Raw genomic sequence first — 22,556 nt, 5'->3', positions numbered from 1 at the left:
CGTTTTGTTCGCCCTGAAGCGAGACATGCATGAAAGTCAATTCTCTTGCTGCTGCTGCGATTGCTCACTTCAGAATTTCAACATTGAGTTTCCGCGCTCATTGAGCGAGATGTGTTCATGTTTACCTGTGCATGCGTGACACCATGCTAGTTAATTTATTTAAAACGCATTGGCAGGCTAGTTGGTTTTAATCCATGATATAATGTGTAAGTGCGACTGAACAAGAATGTAGAAAGAAGCACACACACAAGGACAGCGCTGTCTCTGTGTAAATGTATAGGGGGTTCCAGCAAGTACAGACACAAGCACAAGTACGCACGCGAGCACTTGCTGGAACCCCCTATACATTCACCATGCACCAACTGGGCCAGCAAACCACACCACTTGTCCTCGTTCAGTCAAGCTTGCATATTCTACCATAGTTAATTTAGTTAGTAAGGGAATGCTTACAAGTTTATACGGTCGATAAAACTACTATCGTTGCTTCATACAGCTATCTACTTTGCCATCGCAATTGGTGCTTCGCCTTTTGGGCGGAACTGCGAATTTTGTCATGGTTGATCAGACGTCTGTGCTCGGTTATCGTACTGTTCACCTGCAAGGAAGACGTTCCTTCTCTCATTCTTTCTTTCGCTCGCGCATTTGCGCTATTTGCTTGTACTGACATTCATCGCCGGTGGTTTCTGCACATTGTTTTTGTACACACTGTACTCACAGTAGTGATGATGATGATAATCTGGGATTTTTATTGCGCAGCAGCCATGCAGGCTCACTGTAGAATTCACCGCAACCACTTCATGCCGAGCACCGATGTATTCCTTCGGTGCCATCGAAAGTGGTGTTGACTCTAACTCGATAACTTTATTTATGCGTAATATTGAAAAAGCCTAATAAATACATCGCATAAGAATGCTTACAAAGTTGAACAGGAGAAAAATTAACATGCCATCGGTAAAATACATCTGTGTGTAAGAAACTGTGAAAACAAAACGCGTAAGAAAGTAAACACAAATCAATCAGGTCAGGCACTGCGCTGAGTGTGTAGCAGCTCTCTGAATATTATTGCGCATCCTTCAGTAGCTACGTGCAATGGGAAGTGGTTCCATTCAACGATGAGGGTGACATATCTTTACATTTGCACTGTTGGTCATGACAAAAAAAAGAATTACTGCAGGGGACTAAAAGAAATAGAAAGAATTGAATAATGCTAAATTTACAGAAAAATAAAAATGGGCTGGAGTGCATACAGCAGATATTGTCAGATCCTTACTGGTAGCTTACCACTATCATTAAGAAGAAAGGTGCACAATCAATGCATTCTACCGCTGTTAACATATGGGGCAGGAATTTGGACATTCACAAAAAAGCTCGAGAACAAGTTAAGGATCACGCAAAGAGCGATGGAACAAAGAATGTTAGACGTAACGTTAAGACACAGGAAGAGAGCGGTATGGATCAGAGAGCAAACAGGTATAACGGATATCCTAATTGACAATAAGAGAAAGAAAATGGAGTCGGGCAGACCATGCAATGCAAAGGTTAGATAACCGGTGGACCATTTGGGTTACAGAATGGGTGCCAAGAGACAGGAAGCGTAGTCGAGGGCGGCAGATGACTAGGTGGGGTAATGAAATTAGGAAATTCGCAGGTGCTAGTCCGTATTGGATGGCGCAGGACAGTGGTAATTGGAAATTGCAGGGAGAGGCCTTCGTCCTGCAGTGGACATAAGATATGATGATGAAAGTTGATGAAAGTTTACAAAAAAGTGAAAGCTATTGAAGTAGAGGATGCGTTGTCAAAATTAGCACTAAAGCCAGCGCTGTCTACTGACTGGCAGCGCTGCTTCGAAGTCGTTAGGAGGCGTTCTCCATGTCACAAAGAGCGGATTGAATGTTACTGCACTCGCGCACCATTATTTCACGACCTGTTGTGGTGTCGACTTCAACTGTATTCCTTCGTCTCTTCTGACGCAAGGTCAACACCACAAAAGGCTTCTTTTTCCTAGCCGAATTCATGCTAACGCTGGGTGATTAACCAAGTGACATGAGTGCCGCTTGATAAATGGAGCTTCTCCCGCCAAGGACGGCACCATCGAAAACCCAGTACACTAATTGAACAGATGCAGTCAGTCTTATGAAAATGTTTTGGAACGCACTCACCCCTCGTTTTTAAGCTCTCCTGCTTGCGACGTTTCTAATGCGTCGAGTTCGGTCAAAAATATGAGACGTTTTCATACTATGTTTTGGAGGCTGTGTGCTACTTGGGAGCTCGCCCGCAATAAGTTCCAAAAACTTGAGTCTGGTTTTCCTTAGAATGCAAATGTTCTCCATTTTTTACGGATATGCAGTGAACTATAGGCTCGAGCAGACGCCATCTTAAATCCACTTCACAACGACCTGTTGCAATAACTTCAATGTGGCGTCGCCACCAGTGTCGGTGTTCTTTTCTGGCCTATCATGCCCTGCATAGTGGCAAGAACTTTTTTATTATTATTGCGTTTACTGATGCATGTCGATTTCTCGATAAATTTCCTTTTCAGATGCCCTACAGTATCCGCTAGAAGTATTCAAACAGCGAATATTTCGAATCAAAAGAAATACTGCGTAAAAAAATATTGTGGGGTTTTATGTGCCAAACCATGATCTGAGTATAAGGCATGTGCCATAGTGGGCGACTCCGGAATAATTTGGACCGCCTGGGTTCCTTTAACGTGCACCTAAATCTAAGTATACGGGTGATTTCACATCTCCATCAAAAAACAGCCACCGTGGCCAGGATTCAATCCCACAACCTTGCGCTTTGCAGCCCAACACCATAGCCACTAAGCAACCACAGTGGGCATTCCGAAAGAAAAAAGTTAACCTAATAAGGGGTGATCAATTTCAAGTTCTAAGGGATTTTTTTTGTCACCTGCTGCAGATAGCATAATTCGAGTTCTTGAGCTGGATTTTTCAGAAAAGTGGACATGCACGAAAAATCAACACGCATATTGAACTGATTACCAAAAGTACACTAACTTCTCAATTAATTACTCTACGGCACGTACTGCACTTTACTAATTGTAGCCAGTGCGTCTGCAAAGCATACCCACTTGGAATGAATTTCTAAAATGACACCAGTTTGGAGATATGCACCATCAAACTTGCTGAAAGAATGCAGTTGTTGCACTTATTTTTAACAAAACGCTCTTTTCTGCACGGAAGCACAAAAGTAACTGGAACGTCCATACATATTATCCCACACTTTTGGAAGTAACAAGTCGAGAAAGTGGCATCATCCTGGAAATTCATTTCACGTGGATATGTCTTGCAACCTCAGTGCCTACAATTCATAAATTGCAATATGGGCCGTAATGTAATTAAGAAGCTACTTAGCGATTTTTGTTAATTAGTGTAATGTTTCGATTTCTCATGATAATGGCCACCTCTGAATAATCAGCCCAATGACAAGAATTACGCTATCTGCCAAAGGTGATATTTCAAAATTCTATAAAACTTAAAAATAGTCGCCCTGTGTGTTAAGTTCACTAGTGAGCATATAGTTGTTCCAGCATAGTGGCAATGTCAAAGGAACAGAGGCAAAGAAATTTAATGCCTCTTATTTTACTCCAATACTTCTCACAAGAATACCGAAGTTGGATCGTACAAATGTGTTTACGTACAGTCATATTTAAATACAAACGCTTTCTACAATGCTCTTTTGACTCCCCAAGCACCCATAAACATTAAATTAAATTATGTGGTTCTACGTGCCAAATCCACAATCTGATTACGAAGAACGCCCATAATGAGGACTTTGAAATAATTTGGACCACCTGGGGTTCTTTAACGTGCACCTAAATCCAAGAACATGGGTGTTTTTGCATTTTGCCCACATCGAAATGTGGTCGCCGATGCTGCGGTGTGATCCTGCGACATTGTGCTTAGCAGCCCAACACCATCATAGCCACTAAGCAAACCCTGGCGGGTCATAAAAAAAGAGGTCGCTTCTATATTAAAAATCGCAGTGTGTCCACAATCTCTGCATCTCCAAGCAGCAGTATACGCCACGGAGTAAAAGAAATGGGACAGGAGGCTGCATAATGAAGTTTGTCTTTATTTATGGAAATCCAACAGTGTCATTTGTTTTTCTTCTAAACGACCGAACAGAATCGGTCCGAGGTTGTGTTGTCATGCACATTTTTTTTTTATGCTGGCTCTTTGTCACCTTGTTTCTCAGAACATTAAGTCGCTGCAAAAGATTGTTTTCCCCATTTTCTGTAAAAAATTAGGCAGGCGACGATGGGACATGCGACACTGGTACAGGCTTTGGGCAACCTGTCAGCCTGCAGCAAACAACCATTGGTGGGGGAGGGAGCAACCATTTGAAACCGACAGTATAGAGAGAGCTGCAAAATGGTCGCCTGCTAGCTTTGGACGGTTGCCTCAACCTGCGAGGGTGTCACAATGAGCTCGAGCCCACTCGACGTTTTCAGTCAACTTCTTCCCAAGTCGACATGACAAGTGTCTCTCTGCTGGTTCTACAAAATTACGAGCAATGATTCTGACAGATTGCCTCATGAGCACAGCCGCGATAGATGCAAATCACATCCTGTAGTGTACCAAGCACCCAGACAAAGAAGAGTGGTGAAAAAAAAAACAAAAAACAATGCAATACTTTGTCTTCTGTCTGGAAAACCAAGTTCAGTCATGGGGTGAAATTACATATGAGGCATGGAGGTGTTCCTCTTCCCCCCTGTCGATCAAATTCACTGCGTGCTGGCTAATTAACGCACATACACAAGTTTGCAGACGACCCCTCGGACACGTAAACAAAGGCGCCAACAACGAGACAACTCACGAGAACTGATTGCTCTTGTAGCGAGCCACCCCCACCTGTGGGGAGGCTGCGATGCTCATCCTAGAGAAAGAACGCACAAATACTCTTTACTAGTACAAACAACACAGGCCTTGGCAATTCACAGCTGAGGCAGTAAAAACAACATTCAAGAAGAAAGCACACACCCGCTCAACTCTGTCCTCGCCACACTGGTTTTTTTTTTTCTTTGTTTTCATGCTCCCATTGATGCATGAAGCAAACTGCAACTGACCAATGGTGCTGCTCCTGCTCTCCCCCCTTTTGCCCTCGCCTAGAGTTTTGTATGTACAGAGCTTCCCGCTCTTAAACAGAACAAATGCTCGCACACTTACGGCGCAAGGTTCTATAGTTGAAATGTGTACAGGCGTACGTGGGTCGTTTACATCTAGGGGAAAACACATGGACATGCATTCACGAAACTTCTCTACAGAATGCTTTTCCCTAGCTGGCCTATAGGCACCTGCCACTCAAGTTAGCAATTGAGATGACGACAAGATGATCGACACGGTGATGGCCAACAGCAGATGGCAGCTACCTCAGAGAAGTTTTGTGAATATCGACCTTAATTAGTATCCACGGCAACCGAATGCTTCTTCTCAACTGAGAAGACAAGTGGCCAATACAATTCCCAACGATAGGTTGGTCTGCAGGCCTTTGTTTGAAACTCAAGCTTCTACGAGCGCGTGAATACTGAATGCTGTGTTTCCCCTTGGATGGACGCCCTGCACATCATCATAACACAGTTTTTTTTTCTTTTTTTTCACAATATTTTCGTTTCACCTTCGTCTGCTGCTAGGAAGACACCCACTGTCCACATATCTGCTGCGCAGCAGAGTTTTGCTCTGCTCTATATGAGGAACGTGCAATGCGACAAGAACTTTACAAGAAGGAAAGGGTTCGCCCAAACAAGTTTCATGCAATGAACCTGCCTATAAGGACATCTTCCGCTACATTAACAAGCATGTTTCTGCAAAACTGAAAATTAAAAAAGAAGAAAGATTGTGCAAGCTTCCTCGCCTGTGGGGAACGGAAAGTACACAGAAAAAAAAAATCAATGTCCCAACACCACTGCCCGCCCGCATGGACCCGGACACGTCGAAATGTAGAGTACTGATGCCGTTAACATCCTATATTGCGAACGTCAAGAACACACCCACAGCGTCTTTGCATGTCCTATACACTGCCCCTCAATTCAAACCTGGTCATGGAGAGAACACCTACAGCCCAGACGTGATCAGCGCATAGCCATGGCAACCACTAGAACACTGAAGCAATGCTACAAGGTAATCTGCAGGGTTGGGCTGGCTCACAATTTCCCTGCAGGGTCGAGCTAGATTCCCTTCTAAGCAAAACACATAGGACGCAGAAAAGGCACAAAGCACTCAAACCCTTGCATGTCAAAAGGAGGAATTCACTACAAGGCAAGGAGCCAGCTCTTTCCAAACTACAAAGGCCGCACGTCATTAGGCAGCCTTCTGTTCTTTCTAGCCGGAAAAAAGAACACCCTTGATATTCATTGGACATGTGTTTCAAGTAGCAATGAGGTCATTAGCATTGCTTCAGAACAAGGTTTAACCGGAATGACAGAAGACTGCAGTTGACAACATTGATCTGCAAGCAGGTTCAAAGCATGGTAACGAGGTACTCTGCTGTAGCCCCACACTGTTCCAATTATCCGAGGGAAATCCAGGCACTCCACCAAGCCATTAATTGGGCTTATACTACCTAAATTATTTTGCCCGCACAGCCACTGGAAACAGATGTGCAACCTTCTGGGCACCACACACACAGCAAGACGTGGACCTCAAAGCACTTACTTGCACGTGCCGGTCAGTCAAGCCTCGCTGCATATGTGACAAACATAAAGACACATGCATTACAAAAATTACTCACTACCCAGAACACAAAGCAAGCAAAGGCTCCACAACTTTTTAAGGAATAGGGTAACCTAGTTCTGCCGTGGTACTGCTGTGTCGGTATCTCCTCAATTATCTATGTCTACAAGTTCCGAGCAAGAACTAGAATGTGTCGAAATTAAAGGGGCCCTATGGCACTTTTGAACGAAGCTTCGAAATGCCCTAAATATGATAACACATGATGTCCCAAATGTCTGCCTTAAAAAAGAAAAGAAGAAGAACAGGGTCTTCCAATGCATTCTGCAAGGCGAAATTGCAAAATATCTTTGTAAGCAGCAAGATTTCGATCTCTCTTTGCTACCTCTAACACACAACAAGCTGTACTTCACAGTCAGCAAAAGCAGGGGTTTGTACAGAAAGAAAATTCTTCTTTCTGCATGCATGCCTACAGCTTGGCCTTCCGACACATTTTGCTATCTGCTCTTTCTTTGCCAGGTTTTTTTCACTGGGCATTTTTTTAAAGGTCCAATGTCCTTAAGAATTGCAGATAGCACAGTTCTAACCTTTTATCTAAATTACTTGATGGGCTGGCCATTACGTCTATGAGAAATCAAAATGTCTAGTTAGATAATTACCCTAATTAACATGTTAACTAATTACTTTACGGCACATACTTAAATATACGGATTATAGCCAGTGAGTTCGCAAGGCATATCCACTTGGAATGAATTCTCTGGAGTTTACCAGTTTCAACACATTGACTCTCAAAGTGTCTTACAAAATGCATAGGTGTTCCAATTACTCCTTTTGACAAAACGTTTTATGCATTGAAGCACAAAAGTAATCGGAACAACAATGCATTTGGTCGGACACATTGAAAATTGATATCTCGAAACTGCCGCAGTCCAGAGAATTCATTCCAAGTGGATACGTCTTGGGAGCTCACCGGCTATAATTAGTACATTTAAATGTGTTGCAAAGGAATTAATTTAAAAGGTTAATTAGCATAGCTACAGTAATTATTTAATGAGGCATTTTGATTTCTCGTAGAGGTAGTGGCCGCCTCATCGAGTAATTTAGGCCAGGGGATAGACTTGTGCTACCTGATGCAGGCAGTTTTTGTAAATTTTGGACCTTGTAAAGAAAGGACACCTGATATATTAGTTTGCTTTCTTCTTAGTGCTTTGATCATCCCTGCTGCTGAAAGGAATCTAAATAAATTTTGACATCTCTATCTTTAGAATTTCTTGAGCTCTCTCTCTGCAAGTCAGCTTGCGTGATGTCGAGATTATCAGCCCCATGCAAACCAACGGCAGCATGGCTGTCTGATTCATCAGTGCTTTTATGTGCCAATTAGTTGTGGTATGCCGTTCCAGACATCATTTCTTACATAAATAACAAGAAAAAGCTCTCAACGCATATTAAAACGTACCAAGGGATGAAACTAACAGCTCGTCTTTCCAGTTTTTTCTGATGTGCTTTGTAGACTTTTGCTTCTGATGGCTACATAGTACAGTAGGTTCACAGTTGTTTGCTACTGTGTCATTTTGCTTTACCTATTTTTTTACTTAACCTTTAGTTTTTTCAATGTATTGCATATTGGGTTTATTTCTGCAAGTGTTTCCATTGATTTTGTCACTACCATATTTTCACTATAATCATCATTTTTCATTACATGCAAAAGGCCCTCTCTGGCCCTATGCTCCACAAGAATTCTGGCAACCTTACGATGCAAATTTTCATGTGCCATGTGCAAAGGCACAGTACATTTGGCTCAGCTGTCGAGGACAACGACCGAGTGACCAGGTGAGTCTTTTTGTTCATCAACTTTAAGTGTCGCAGGGCCCCTTTAATAGAGGAAAGTACATAACCGTGGTTTACCTCAGCAACAGTACTATGTGAATGCCTCCTTGATTAGCAAAACAAGGCAATGTAGCAGGAACATGCTGAACGAGCTTCTCAAACAGTGCTTGTTCATGTCACAACATGCAAGGCAGTGGGTCAACAAAAAGAATTTTCATCAGACAAAAGAGATGGCATTGACATATCACTGCTTTCATCGCATGCGCACACATGCACGCCTACGGTTACACATTACGGCCACATGCACACACACATTCGTGCAACACACGTACCACATATGCACACTAATAGGTACAGCAGTCAAATGCAATACACAGACTGCTTAGTGGCATCGCGAGGGAATGCTTGAAAATGCATGACGGCAGCACCAATCATACGTGACAGTAAAGAGTCCATAGAAACCAGTTGAAAGCCCACTGAAAAAACTGCCAATGCAGCACGTAAATTTGATGTTGCAGCAAAGCCCTTGCATTTTACAGCTGGGGTCCAGACTAAAGCCTCTCTCATATTCCTGGCATTATCGACAAACTCAGCGAGACTGGTGAAGCAATGTTCTAGCAGCACCTCGCTGCATCAGCAGCTAATAGCAAGCTGGTTGATGCAGGTCAACATTACAACTAATCTTCAGTACAGCAGGTCACTGACCAATGTGAGACACGCAAAGCTTGACCCCCCCCCCCCCCCATCTTGGGATCTGCTCAGATCCCGAAACATCAAGCTTTGCGTTTTCGACATTGGTCAGTGACCTGCTGTACTGAAGATGCTTCTACCTGACCAGACAGTGTTCTGTCGAACCCTGGATTACGTTAGTACACAGCTCACCTTACGGATATGAAAGTAGGCCGGCACAGTGTGCAAAATCTGCTATGGGAGAATGAGCATAATTTACCTTTACATCACTTTCCGCATCTGTCACATAATGAAAACTCATTTTAACAAGACCACACCAGACATGAAAATACCTTCATTATATCCGATATTTCTTATAAGCACGTATTCGCTACATAGTGATGTCAGCAAGGAATATTTCAGATTTACTCCATTACATCCAATAATTCGTCTTATCCGTGCTTGTTATATTCTGGTCACATCAGGGTTCGACTGTACTTGGTGCACAGCCAAGACGTGCCACAATGGCCACGCTACATCGCTGTGCCATACAAGGGCTCCGCTGCTCATCGGGAAAAGCGCAAGTCGTGCAATACCCTCGCCACAGTGTCAAGAACAACATTGTTCAGGTAAAGTGGGGTGCACCACAGCCGCGATAACCAAAGGTGTGTTTCGGAAATGCCGAATCAGAGGCTGTCCCTCAGCACCGCAATACTGTCGCAATGTGCGTGCAGAAGCGTGACTCGTCCAGGCCGACTGGCATTGAACCCTTCTCGTGTGGCGAGGCTACTGGACGGCAGCATGGTGACAACAGACGGCTTCGAGAGAAGGAGAAACATGTTTGAGGAACTCCAGTGCTCTCCACAAGATGGAGTCTCCTAATATCACAGTACAGCTTTGTCAGTATGGGGCAGTCAAGATACACAAGAACATCAATGTGTGCAGTCTATAATGGTTATACATGCGCAGGGGTAGTGCCCAATGCTAGGAAGGTACACAGTGCAGATACTCGGCGAGGTTAACGGGCAGAGGGGACGCAGCTATCATCGGTGCAGGTATTGCAGATCTACTATAGAGCTTGCAATCAGAATGTTACAGAGTTCAACAATAAGGAGCTCATAAACAGAGGAACTGTTTTACTCTGTTTATATTCAATATAGGGTCATGTCTATTCATGCATTAGAACAAACAATATTTACTCTTTTTTTTTTTTATCATAGACCCTAAAGCTAGAGGAGGCCACACCGGATTGGATCGTGCTCAGGTAGTCAAGTGTTTGTGGAAAGACTTCCTGGCAACATAAAACTGTAGAAATTTAAAGCTACAGTTCTTGAAGGCAATAATTAACTAATCAAGATGGTCATTATTACTAAAAGTGCAGACAAAGTTTTGGAAGAATATTCTGCCAGTCTAAATTGGCTTAACACTTCTGGGATAATATTCTTGAGCAATCAAGCTTGAGGATAAGATCAATGACGCAAGATTTCGCATAACTCAGCACTGGACGTGCCAAAGTACACGGCAGACAGCATTCCTGGCACTGCGCATAAATAGCGAGATTAGCACAGCATCAGAGATGCTATCAGTTGCATATACAGAGGCGTGTGCTGCCAAGTTGCATGAAATCCTGTGGAAGTGATTATACCCTCAAAAGCGACTGCCCTAGAATATATCACCTGCTTAGCGTCCCTTTAGCGTAGATGAATTTGTGTCTAAAATGTTAATGACTGAACGACTTTCTACCCGTCGACCTCGCTGATGAACCAAAGCAGGGCTGTGTAGTATCTTTTTTTTTTTTCACTATTCACGTGTTCAAAATTTGTATTCTCTTCCAACATCTCGGCGCATGCCTTAATGAGTGGCCCAATCATAATATAGATATATATATTTTTTTCTTCTACAATCTTCACAGCAAGGTTTAGAAAGACACCACAAAAACATCAGCATGCATACTTTGAGTGTGCCCAGGGAACGGCACTTTCTAGACATTTGCACATGCACACCCACACATAATACATGCATAACTAACATAACCACAACCACATAACCCACATAACCACACATGCATAACCCACACATCATTCACTAGTTCAGGCGTGGCACCAAAGAGCATGTTTCGTGCTGTGGAACATACTTCGAATTGCCAAACGGACCCTACAGAGCTAACCAAACAGAATGACAACACTGCTTGCTTGAAGTCAGAATAGGCATTACAGAACAGTTGCTTTGAGAAAGCAGCAACACTTAGCGGTCAACCAATTTCTATAGTAGCCAGATCTCAAGGTTAATTTTTTTTATCCCACTGGCTAAAATTTATTGCCGAGATAAAGGGCTTGGCATCATACAATGCTGGCTCTGTGGTTCAAAGTGAGCCTGAGAACAAGTCTGACCAGAAAAGTGTTCTGCAACCTTTGTCTTTTTTCTCAAGGTTACCATTTAGACAATCGGCTTGTAACAGAATTCACAGAGCTCTTCTGTGCAGCCTGTATCAAATGCTTTCCCCCCTCACGTCGAACTTGAAATAATTTTCTAGGTTTTGCAGAGGGATGCGTATGTTCTCCTCACTCTCTCTGGAAATTCTAGATGCAATAGAAACCATCGAGCTCCTACTGCAATGTTCAGCAACAAGCTGCCATGTTCGACATTTCACCACTACACATGAAACACAGATTGCACATGCAATTTCCCTCAACAAAAGTGGTGCCACAGCAGGTATACAGCGTTTCCATGCACAATATTGGCAGGTGTGACAAGGTTGCACATTTCTTTTGCACACTTAACTTACACCCTAGCATGGAGTTTATTCGACAGTTCATAAGAATGCATATACCATGCTGAGGTTGCGAAGTGCCAGGGGCATCTCCAAACACAGGACTCCTCCACAGACGGCAAAAAGGAAGTTGGTTAATGGCAAGCATGCTACTAAGGCTGCCAGCAACACTCCACCATTGCCCTTAGAACGAGTTTCTATACATTTGTATCAGTTTCTATGTCCTCTTTTGATGGACAGAAGAATTCTGGCACTAAATTTAAGACACGGAACAGGGGTTCAAGCTCACAGAACAAATTTCACGTTACAGGCATTGAAGCAGAAACATCTCCTTCCACACGTGCACAACAAACTCCACCCGTTGAGCTGAACAGTGGCAAAGCTTGGCCGTAGCACAGCACGCACGCGGAGATGGAGAACACATTGTCAGTGCCGCTGTGCTGCCACATAGCTGGTCTATCGTTAATGACCAAGATGAATCGGAAAAAGTCTGTGCCTGCAGTTCAGCGTCACAAGTTCCATGCAGCATTACAAAAGCTGGCGGAATGTGGACAAACAGAGTTTCAAAGCCCACCATAACTTGCAACTTGCATTACAGTCAAAGACAATTAACTTAGGCAGTGGCAAATAACACAACTGTCCAATGCAGAGTAAACTTGCACAGTCACGCCAGTAAATTACCTTCACTGATTTTTGTCATGTCCAATGGATTCAAACTTAAACAATGGCGTGAACATCTCTGGAATTGTTTTGGAGTGCACAGGTACGATGAGAAGGTACTGCTAAGCTTTGTGGGCAAAGCTCGTACTGAATTCTTAGGACGTCACAGAGTACAGCAGAGGCAATAATGCCTTCTCTTTCTTCTGCAGAGGTTTGCAACTGTGTGCCCTACAAAGCAGCCCACATGAAGTCCACCTACTTTTTCTTGTTCTGCATGGATGCAAAGCGCTCAGTCCATCAATCTTTTGCTTGAGACAACAGGAAATAAATATTTCCCAGCTGTTCATTGTCAACACTCCTGTTAACGTGAGTGGCCCATGCAGGAAAAACTAAAGCACAGTACGTCATTTTCTGCTACAGCCATCTTCGGCATTAATGGAAATAGCACAACCTTCAGTCAATTGACAGTGCCACCATTTATAGCAGGCATGGAGTATCGACAACAAAATCTGTGCCCAAATATGCTATAACAAACAACACTGCCTCTCTTGGTGTACAAGAAAGCAGGTTTCAGTGTCTATATTAACAATTATCGACAATGCTTGCTTGCTACCTAGTGTTAAATTTTTATCAAGAAAGCATAACCAAAAGGCTGTTACTTTCAAATAGCTTTTCCATCCAAAAACCAGCAAAGTACTATCACACTTATTTATGTCATTCCATATTTTGGGCCATGTGGTTGCACACAGTGTGTCATGACAGACAACAGCTGTTAATGGATAAGCACTCTGATAGTAGTAGCAGTTTTGATGGCTCACGCACACTGCCTTCTGCGAAGCTGAGTCTTCCAAAGGCCGATGACGCTCGCCTAAAGAGTATGCACAGTGAATGCATGACAAGAACAAGCCTTTAACATGACGAGAAGTCCGACTAAACAGTGCCTCACATTGAGGAAATGAGTTCTTGACCTTGCTGCGAGCTTCATCACAGATTTTGTGTCTGCTGTACCATCATTATTTGGATTGGAACAGGACTTAAAGTGGCAACTCTCTGGTGAAGATGGCAAGGTAAAGAACTGGAACACACCAGAACTCTTTAGCATTAAAGATAACTGCTTGTAAATGCTGCTCGTAAGCCACAGCTCTTCCACATGTTACCAAAGATGCACACACCCCGAAGAAAGCCCGATAAATGCCCCAAAACGATTAATGTAACATTCACAAATCTTTATCTGTTCCAAGTGAACGATGCAGAGCTTCATGGAACTAGTGACGCTGGCACAGAACACTGGTCACATCGAATAACAGGTTTCGATCAATCTGAAAATGCAGAAAGCTGGCAACAGTGGCACGATTTGTTTCAATCTCCCTGTAGCTACGTCTGTTACTACTTAGGCTCACAATACATCACAAAAGGTGAGCAGGCACAAAAACAAAAACACACTTCAGGGAAAGAGGAGGACCATTGAAAGCAGCTCAATGGTGCAGGCAATGCGCTCTAGTCTGCAATCGCTGTGATGAATCAGGAATATGGCAAGACTGCCCAAAAAGAAATTGAAGAAAAATAAAACTGTTAGCAAGGTGTTTTGTTGTCATTTAATGGGCGCGCAGCCAGTACCAAGAAGCATAGAAAGAGTCTGGAAGTAGCAGCACAAAAAATTATTTTCCTGGCTTTCTTTTCTTACTTCACCATTCATTTCAGACCGGCTAGAGAATCTTAAGGCATCAATTATCAAGCAGCTCCTAAATAATCAGAGGACATGAAGCCCTAATCCCAGGTTGAAATACATTGCAGAGTTCAGGCTTACTAAGCCAACAGCTAAACCTTCACTTTCAATTATGCGTATAATCGGGGTGCTTTCATACCTGTGTGAGAAGTAGCTTTTTTTCATGCAACAGTTTACAAAAAATGTCAAATGAATAAAATAATTTTAAGCTCTGCCATCACCGTAGTTTCTGACCCTAAGGTGCAGTGATTTCCTACTGAAGACTTGCGGAATTTCTCCCCCAAGAATCTCATGCCCTTGCATGAGATTCTGCGTAAGTGCATTCAAAATCACTGCCAAAACAGACGCAACAGATATGGAAACTAGTGGAGTGGGCGTACAACACAGCACACTTTGGATGGCAAGACTCGCTAGAACTTTTTAAAAAGGAGAAGTGATCGATAACAGAAGAAGTAGCAAGATCGGCAATGTAAAGCAGCTTAAGGTGCATACGACAGGGTTGGCAGCTTGAGTCTCAATAAGGTTGCAAGCTGAGAGCCTCGCCACGTCTCGACAGACTTCCTCTCTCAAAGCAGCAATATGAGCAAGGCCTATGTAAGCCCAATGTGAGGTCAACATTAGCTATATGTATGCCGAACATTACTTGGTAAAAAGCGAGCACAATCCAACGTATAGTCTGACAAGGCCCTATGCTGGCCTATTCACGGGCCAGCATTGCATTGCACCATATTATTGTCCAGGACAGACCTAAGATACCACAATATCTTACCTATCCCCACCAATTATGGCCTAATGTTGTGCCAACATAGTGTTCTATGCTGCTAATGTTTAGCAGTGAATAACTGTACCCCAAACTTATCTAGCTCAACAAAGACCCAAGCATGAAATGTGTGTAGTCAATGTGCTCACAAGAAGGCTGACATATTCCAAGTTATTACAGCATGGCCAATGTAGCTTAATGTTGGATCATCTACAGCCCCATGGAAAGACAAGATACTTCTACAAATAGCCATGCTAGTGCAACACACGGTTTACATTGGCCCAACTCTCTGAAATGCTAGGGCGGCCTGGTTTATCTCCTCCAGCAGCTTCGGATGGCAGTGCTTTTAACACACAGAACACAGAAAGCATCTCCAATGCCCGCTCTTGCAGTTGCATCCTTGCTGGGTTCTGTGACACAACGCCCATTGCATCCCATCAGAGAACATTTGCGCAAGGCCTAGAGAAAATATCAATGCTACATGATTAGCAGGCTTGCCAAAAGGGGCAGTTTGCACAACACATCGACAATGATAAAAAAAATTGACCCAATTCAATCATGCTTTTACCTGACCAGACAACTGGTAGTCTGCCAGAGGTTTGATTCCACATCAACACTGCAAGCTCCCATATCCTCGTACTGCCTCGAGAGCAAGCTTTAGTTCAATTCGGACAAAGGACAAATTGTCAGAATATTTAACTTTAGAGCCTGATATAGACAATTGTCGAAAATAGGCACATCAAAAGAAAGCACCACACTAACAACAATAACCCCACACAAAAAACACAATTCAAGTCCCTGAAGTGCATCAATTACAGTGTCTGAAGTAGACAAATGTAGCGACATTGATTTAAAGCTAAAGCATGAAATTGTTGTAGCGTCTACATAAGTTTTGCAAAATACTATGCACCTTTACCCAGGCTGGCTAGTTTTTGGCTACTTATTTTGTTAGAATTTCATGGGTAATTTCTCATCCTGAAATCGGGCAACCTCACTCATAGTAAAGAACCTGCTTGCAGAATATCTTGCATCTATTACACACGCCCACAAAGGCACGATTTGTCTACAGCACAAATTTCAAGCAGAATTCTGTTAGCAGAGGAAAATGCACATTGTAACCCATTCGGGGCACAATCTTAAAGCAGCAACGAGAGGTGAACCTAAGCTAGACAAGTGAACCTATAAGAATTGCACCAGGACACCAGATTACAATGAGCCAGTTGCGGGGCTCACAACACCAATTTTGCAAAGAAAATGGAACAAGTCACAGAAACGTGCCTTAGCGCAATGTCAAAGAATGCGACTCGGTCACATCGCAAATTTTTCATGTGCAACGACCTCAACAAATTCTGAAGATGGAAACCACGGCTGTCTCCGAGTACGCTTTCCCACGATGTCCGGGTATCACTATCATTCGTAAAACAATGTGACACTATTGCAAAATCTTCACGTCTTCATGTATCAAAAAGCACTGCCCACTCACAACACATCTTCGGGACTTTTGCACTCTTTCTTCGACCACTCTATTCCCGGTCCTTGTTTTTCTCCGAGGAAAGAAGTATCACGACAGACAACTCAGAGAGGATGCTTACTCTTCCGATCTGTCGTTTCCACTTTTTTCTTCCTTTTCTCTAAGGCTGTTCTATGTACAAACCCTACTGAGACATTTTGCACACATTTCAGTAATTACTCCTGTTTTTACATGCTCTACGGAAATGATGCGGATCGACAGGCAATTAGCAGAAAACGGGAATTGTATGGCATTACTGCAACGCACACAGAAAACATTTCCGTAAAGAGCGCGTTGCTAAAATCACACGTTCTGTTAACAGCACGTCACCCTGCTTTCTCCCAACTTGCCACTCGACCTATTCGCCCACATAATGGGTGACCCAGTGTTTTCACCACAAGGGCTGTACTACAAGTCGTGCAACATAGCTTTCAGTAAAGAACAAACCAAGGAGGAGGTGGCAGCAGCACATAATTATGGGCGCAATGTGAAAAAGCAAACAAATGTCAACTACGTGCCAACTGTGACAAAAGTTCAAACATTCAGAAAGCTGACTGGCGAAGCCTCTGCAACCAGCATGCTAGGCTGGAACAGATACAGAAGAAATAGCGAAGTGCTCATGCCTGAAAAAAAAAAAGAGAGAGAATAGAAAAGACGAGACTCCACTGGGAACAGCATCCGGAAGCATGCAGACTAAATCATGAGCACGATCAAATACCACAAGAGGAACCCGAAAATAGCTATGTATATACAAGCCTGTATATACCCAAACGCCAAGTTCACCCACACTTCACAGAACGCCTTTAGTGCAGACAGACTTCAGACGCTCTAGCACCTTTGCGAGAGAAACACCCACAAAGTGAAGGCTTGCAAAATGCACGCTCCACGTCTGAAACCTTCAAGCTATGCTAGATAGCTAGACACACAGTCCCATTAATGACGACGCCATGCCATCAGCAGAACATCTCATCAGTGGTGTGAAAATATATCGAACAATATTAGGGGTGCCGCAAAGCTAGCGTTGGTCGGCTAATAGCGTCTCTTAACTTGAAAGCTCCTCACAGCAATGAAGCACTGTTCCAAGAGGTTCATTCCCGCTGCTTACGTTCTGCCAGCTCGTAAAAAAGGAGGGCAGAAAAAAAAAAGCCTTTCAACTCCGGATAGCTGTGACACTGCAATCTCTACAGCCCCACGACCAGTTGAGCACTTCTGCAGCGATCCAATTCTCTTTCTCTCTCCAGTACTTCCACAGCTCCTGAAAGTCCCAGCCAAACCATTCCATCATCAGAACTGTCATGTTGCACCAAGCCCTTTCCAACAACACTGCCGACGTCCAAAGACAAACTTCATTGCGTCAGACGATCAACAACAATGCCTTTTGACTCTCTGCTCCTCCAACAATGCAATCAACTCTGAACAAACTCCAACAAAACCGGTCAGCCTCTGGCATGAAGCTGCCGATGCAAACAACAACCGTCACGTGACCACGCATCACAGACCTTACTTAACACACACACAAATCAGAGACTGCTCTCGACACACAAGAATGGCCAATTTTCTTGTTGCACTGGCGAACTTAGAGTCATTTCCAGCAAGTGTCACTTGGTATTAGGGGGCTGTTACATGTGAAAGTGTAGAGTTTACTTGACAGCCGAGTGCATCTGGCGAAAACGCTTCACTTGTCTACCTTTTTCAACATGCGTAGCCTCGACGACAGCATGTATAAGGGTAAATGAAAACAAAAGAAAATGAACTGCCTGCACATTATTCCAACTACACGGTTCAGTCAACGAAAAGAACCGTCAAACATGCAATGCTAAATTTTAGTGGGCACCATTACGTTTTTGCTTTGCATGGCAACACTACAGTGTATTAGAAGATTGCCCAGGTGCACGATGGTGTCGCTGTCTGAGGAGTTCCTTCTTATGTAATTTTCATAACAAGCACAAGAACAAAGAAGCACTATGGACCTATTTCCAAACAATAACAATCATTACGAATACTTCTCCAGCCACCCAATCACTACTGCCATCGATTCCGAATGACACCTTGTCTTACTGTGTAACGTCAAGCTGTCAAGTGATATGCAGTGAAGCAAAGTGCACTCACTCAAAGTGACCCTAAATTTGCCAGCCTGACCAGGCAATAAATCAGTGGTAAGTGCGCAGTCAGGTGCCGAGTACTGAATCGCCAATGTGCAAGGTGACCACAAAAGCGCTTCAAATCGGGAACACTCTGGACGCAAGCGCATCCACAGCATGGCTGTGCCAGAGGCACCGCTGACGGCTCTAGTCGTCAGCTGCGTGTGCGTCAAGAGGGCTGTGATGCTCGGTCGCCGTGCCTTCCTTTGAAAAAACATTGCCTACACTCCTCTATCTTTCACATCTCTCACTCTGGTATCACCGGGCAAACTGACTGGCACATGTCCCGATGGCTCGTCACACCTCCAGAGCTGAAAGGAGTACCAACATGGCATATCAGACTCTGCGTTTCTCAGCAATTGGTGAATGTCGGAACCCTGCAAACCAACCAAACGTGCTACTGTGATCGCTGTGGCTTACACGTGCGAGTTTAGCCAAAGGAAACCTCCACAGCACTCTCATTTATTTTTTATGAGCAACATCATCATACCTAGTCTTATTGGTACGTGGTGGCAGCAAGTTTTCCTCAGTGATATGACATCGCGGTAGCATCGGTGACGCCAGTGCCGGCATTTTAAGGCCAACTTTAGTATCACATTAAACTGCCTAAAGTGCTTCCCAACCTTTATATTTGCAAAGCGCTGTCCTTTGGTGTGTGGAAATTTAAAAATGCAACTTTGAAAACATCTGTCAGTACTCCTTAAAAGCATTAGCATGCGAGTGTGCAGTACACCTTTCGGGATCGTCCCAAGATCACACGGCTACCCCGAGATAGCGATTCTCAAGTGCTAGTCTGCTGACCCTCTGCTCTCTTCAAAAACATTTCTGAGTGCAGAGCAAGTACCTGGTTCTTCGTTTAAAAAAATATTGCGAGGCTCACAATGACCGCGTACGACAGCTTACGAACCTGTTTGCACCTTTTACACTGCCTCTGCTCATTTGAGAGAGTCATGTAGCCAAATAAAGCGATACAAGATACTTCAGGTGATTCACACACATTAGCAGAACACAATTTCTTGTATAATCTACAGTTCTACAATCTTACAGCATAAACGCATTACCTTTCTTGCAGTTCATCGAGTTCATGTTCTTTAAATAACGTAAAACAGTTCTTCACATGTGTACTGCATGCTTTTAGTTCTTTTATTGGAGTTATTTTCCATTCTTGTAGTGTGCATCTGACTTTTCTATACCTTGAACAAAACTTCAGGTTCTTTGTGCACATTCTAATCCATATTATATGATGAAACATATTTAGTTACACAATCTTGTAAAAGACACTTTCCAGCTTATGCAGCCTCCCTACTCACGTAATGTAGCACTACTCGCCAAACCAGCGAGGATTGTAGATAAACAAATACTACGGATCGTGTTCCAGTATTCATCAACAGTTTTTAAAGGTGCATGCAGGGTCTCCAGCACAAGCACGTTGAGAAACACTACCCCACGGTGCAAACGACACAACTTTGATTCTTGCTGCCAGCGCAGGATTGCAGAATACCAATGTTGACAAAAGTCTCCTAAGGGGCAATGCTCGCCGAGAACAGGATCTTGAGAGCACTGGACACAACGCCAACAACTTTGTGCCGAAAGCAATCAGCACTGGAGTAGTGACGAGCCATCAAATAATCCACTCTCTTAAACCTTCAATTCTCCACACTTCTTTCCCTCTTTCTCTCACGCTCTCTCTCTCACTCGGAGCCCTTGCAAACTCTGACTTGCCAATGCTCCCAAAGCCAGGTCTCTCTCCTCGCTATTTCAACTCATTCACTCACATTTTCCCAGCTGTGCTACGTTCGAGCAGCACCTCCAAAGGCTTGAGCCTACACAGCAGCGCAACATCACCGGGACGTCAGCTGTGCAGGCTCAATTATCACGAACAGCAAGAACATGCTATCGCTCTCTTAGGTGCCCAGGACACGACTCACACAGGGAGCATTGGCAAGGGGGAACAGTGAGAAACAAGGAAAAAAAAAGTGCAAAACAATAGATGATGACAGTCTTAGAAACATGATAACGATAGGGAAAAAAAAAGACTGCGAGCTAAGACGGATTTTCTCCGGCGTCATCAGTGGTATCCGCTGCTGACAGTGAACTGCAGGGCCGCCTTGCGAACCAACAGTTGTCGAAGCTCGCCGACTTCGACGGCACCATGTGGCCTTTTGTGATGATGCTGACCATTGTCTGCCGGTGCCAGGCAGCCCTCGACGAAGGCGACACCGGCCACCTGACAGGCGCTTCCCAACATACGACATCGAATTACCTCCAGGAACGGCCGAATGGCCCTCGTCGGCGCAGGCGGGACCATTCGGCGACACCGACAGGGGCCTTTGGTAACGCAGACTGGCCTCCCAAACAACACACACACGCACATGCCGACCAGCCCTCGATGATACCGACTGGCCACAGTCAACCACAGTCTTCCTCCACACAACCACCAGCTGTCTCTCTTTCTTCCCCCTCCCCCCTTCTGTCTTCTCGAAATAAAGTTCTTGTCGCCTAAGTCTTCCAAGCTCTTCCACATTTTTTTTTTTGTCGGCATCATTTTGTCAAAGGTCCTCGTCATTGTCGCAGCTGTCCACCACAGGGTGCACTAAAAACAAACGTCGAGAAGCCGCGCCAGGGACGGGACCACCTCCGCCGCGCGGCTTAGCGGTTGCACCCCGTCGCGGAGAGAAGAAGCCGCAACAGTCGCGCACACCCTCCTCCTCTCCTCTCTGGTCAGCCAGTCGGTTGGTCGGTGCGCCGCGCCGATGCTGAAAGACCACGGGGCGGCTTTCCCCCAAAGGGCGGTGCGGCATGTCGGGGAGCACGACGGTGTCGTTGCTGCACCGGATGACCCTGGGGCGCCACCGGAGCGAAGGGTGGGCGGTGGCTGTCTGGGCGGGCGGTCAGGCGACAGCTCTCACTTGCCACCCTCGGCGGCCGACTTCTCCGTCAGCTCCTTCATCTTCTCGACGTAGTCCGAAAAGGAGTCCCTAAAGCGCGACCACGACTTCTCTGGAATGGTGATGGCCGCCCGGAAGTTGTTCTTCACCTGCGGCCACAAACAAGATTGGCTGTATAGTTACGAAGGAACGATCCACTTGCGAACACTGTTTGACTCAATTCAGTCATTACCGTGTAAAGAAGAACACGGGAAGGACGACTGTGGATAAAAGTGCCAAATGTTCACCACACCATAGAGTCTGCTACAAAACTCACAAGAGGGAACTCTGGTGCTTGAAATGGCTTTGCGACTTTGCAAAATGACGATTTTAAATAAAATACTGTGTTACAAATGCTGCAATTTGCAGCTATTATGCATGTGCATAACACACAGAGTCTTACTGGCTCGTATGTTCAGGAAAAAGAGATTGCTCCGAGATTTGGGCCCATAAAGTCAGATAAAGCATAGTAAACAAATTCACAGGAACATCTGAAGCCAAAAGCATGAATATCGAACAAAGCCGCATACCAAGCTTCAGTCCCACGACAGCTGAATGATTTCACTACCAGAGTTCCCTCTGGTAACTTCAGTAGGAAACTCTAGCCCCAGCACATGCCTTTGCTTCTCGCAGGTAGCAACAAACTGTCAGTTCAGAGCTTCTCCTCTGGGCTTCTTTTTCTCTGTGCTGCTGTCCCCTTTATGTTGCATTCACAGTGAACTCGAACCAACATTGCCCAATTTTACATCCTATTGCAATGTCCCCTTTAGACGCTGCATGCACATTTGCATATGCGATCTGTCTGCACCACTTCTCTATGAGCGTGACAAGAGAAAGAACCTGAAACACTGAGCCGCAGCTAAGTTTAAGCCCCTCT

At 44.4% G+C, this 22,556-nt stretch overlaps 1 protein-coding gene across 2 annotated transcripts in view; it reads right to left on the bottom strand.

Moving 5' to 3' along the window:
- Positions 1-4,079: 4,079 nt before the first annotated feature.
- Pur-alpha (Purine-rich binding protein-alpha) overlaps positions 4,080-22,556 on the bottom strand; it is a 242,983-nt gene continuing 224,506 nt past the window's right edge. For both annotated transcript variants that reach the window (XM_075673279.1, XM_075673280.1), the window contains one exon: positions 4,080-21,789. In XM_075673279.1, the coding sequence (XP_075529394.1) occupies positions 21,658-21,789 (132 nt within the window). In that variant the 3' untranslated portion in view covers positions 4,080-21,657. The remainder of the gene's footprint in view (positions 21,790-22,556) is intronic.

This window comes from Dermacentor variabilis, chromosome 10, assembly GCF_050947875.1.
Source record: "Dermacentor variabilis isolate Ectoservices chromosome 10, ASM5094787v1, whole genome shotgun sequence".
Classification (NCBI taxonomy): domain Eukaryota; kingdom Metazoa; phylum Arthropoda; class Arachnida; order Ixodida; family Ixodidae; genus Dermacentor; species Dermacentor variabilis.
This window is presented reverse-complemented; position numbering and strand designations above follow the sequence as displayed.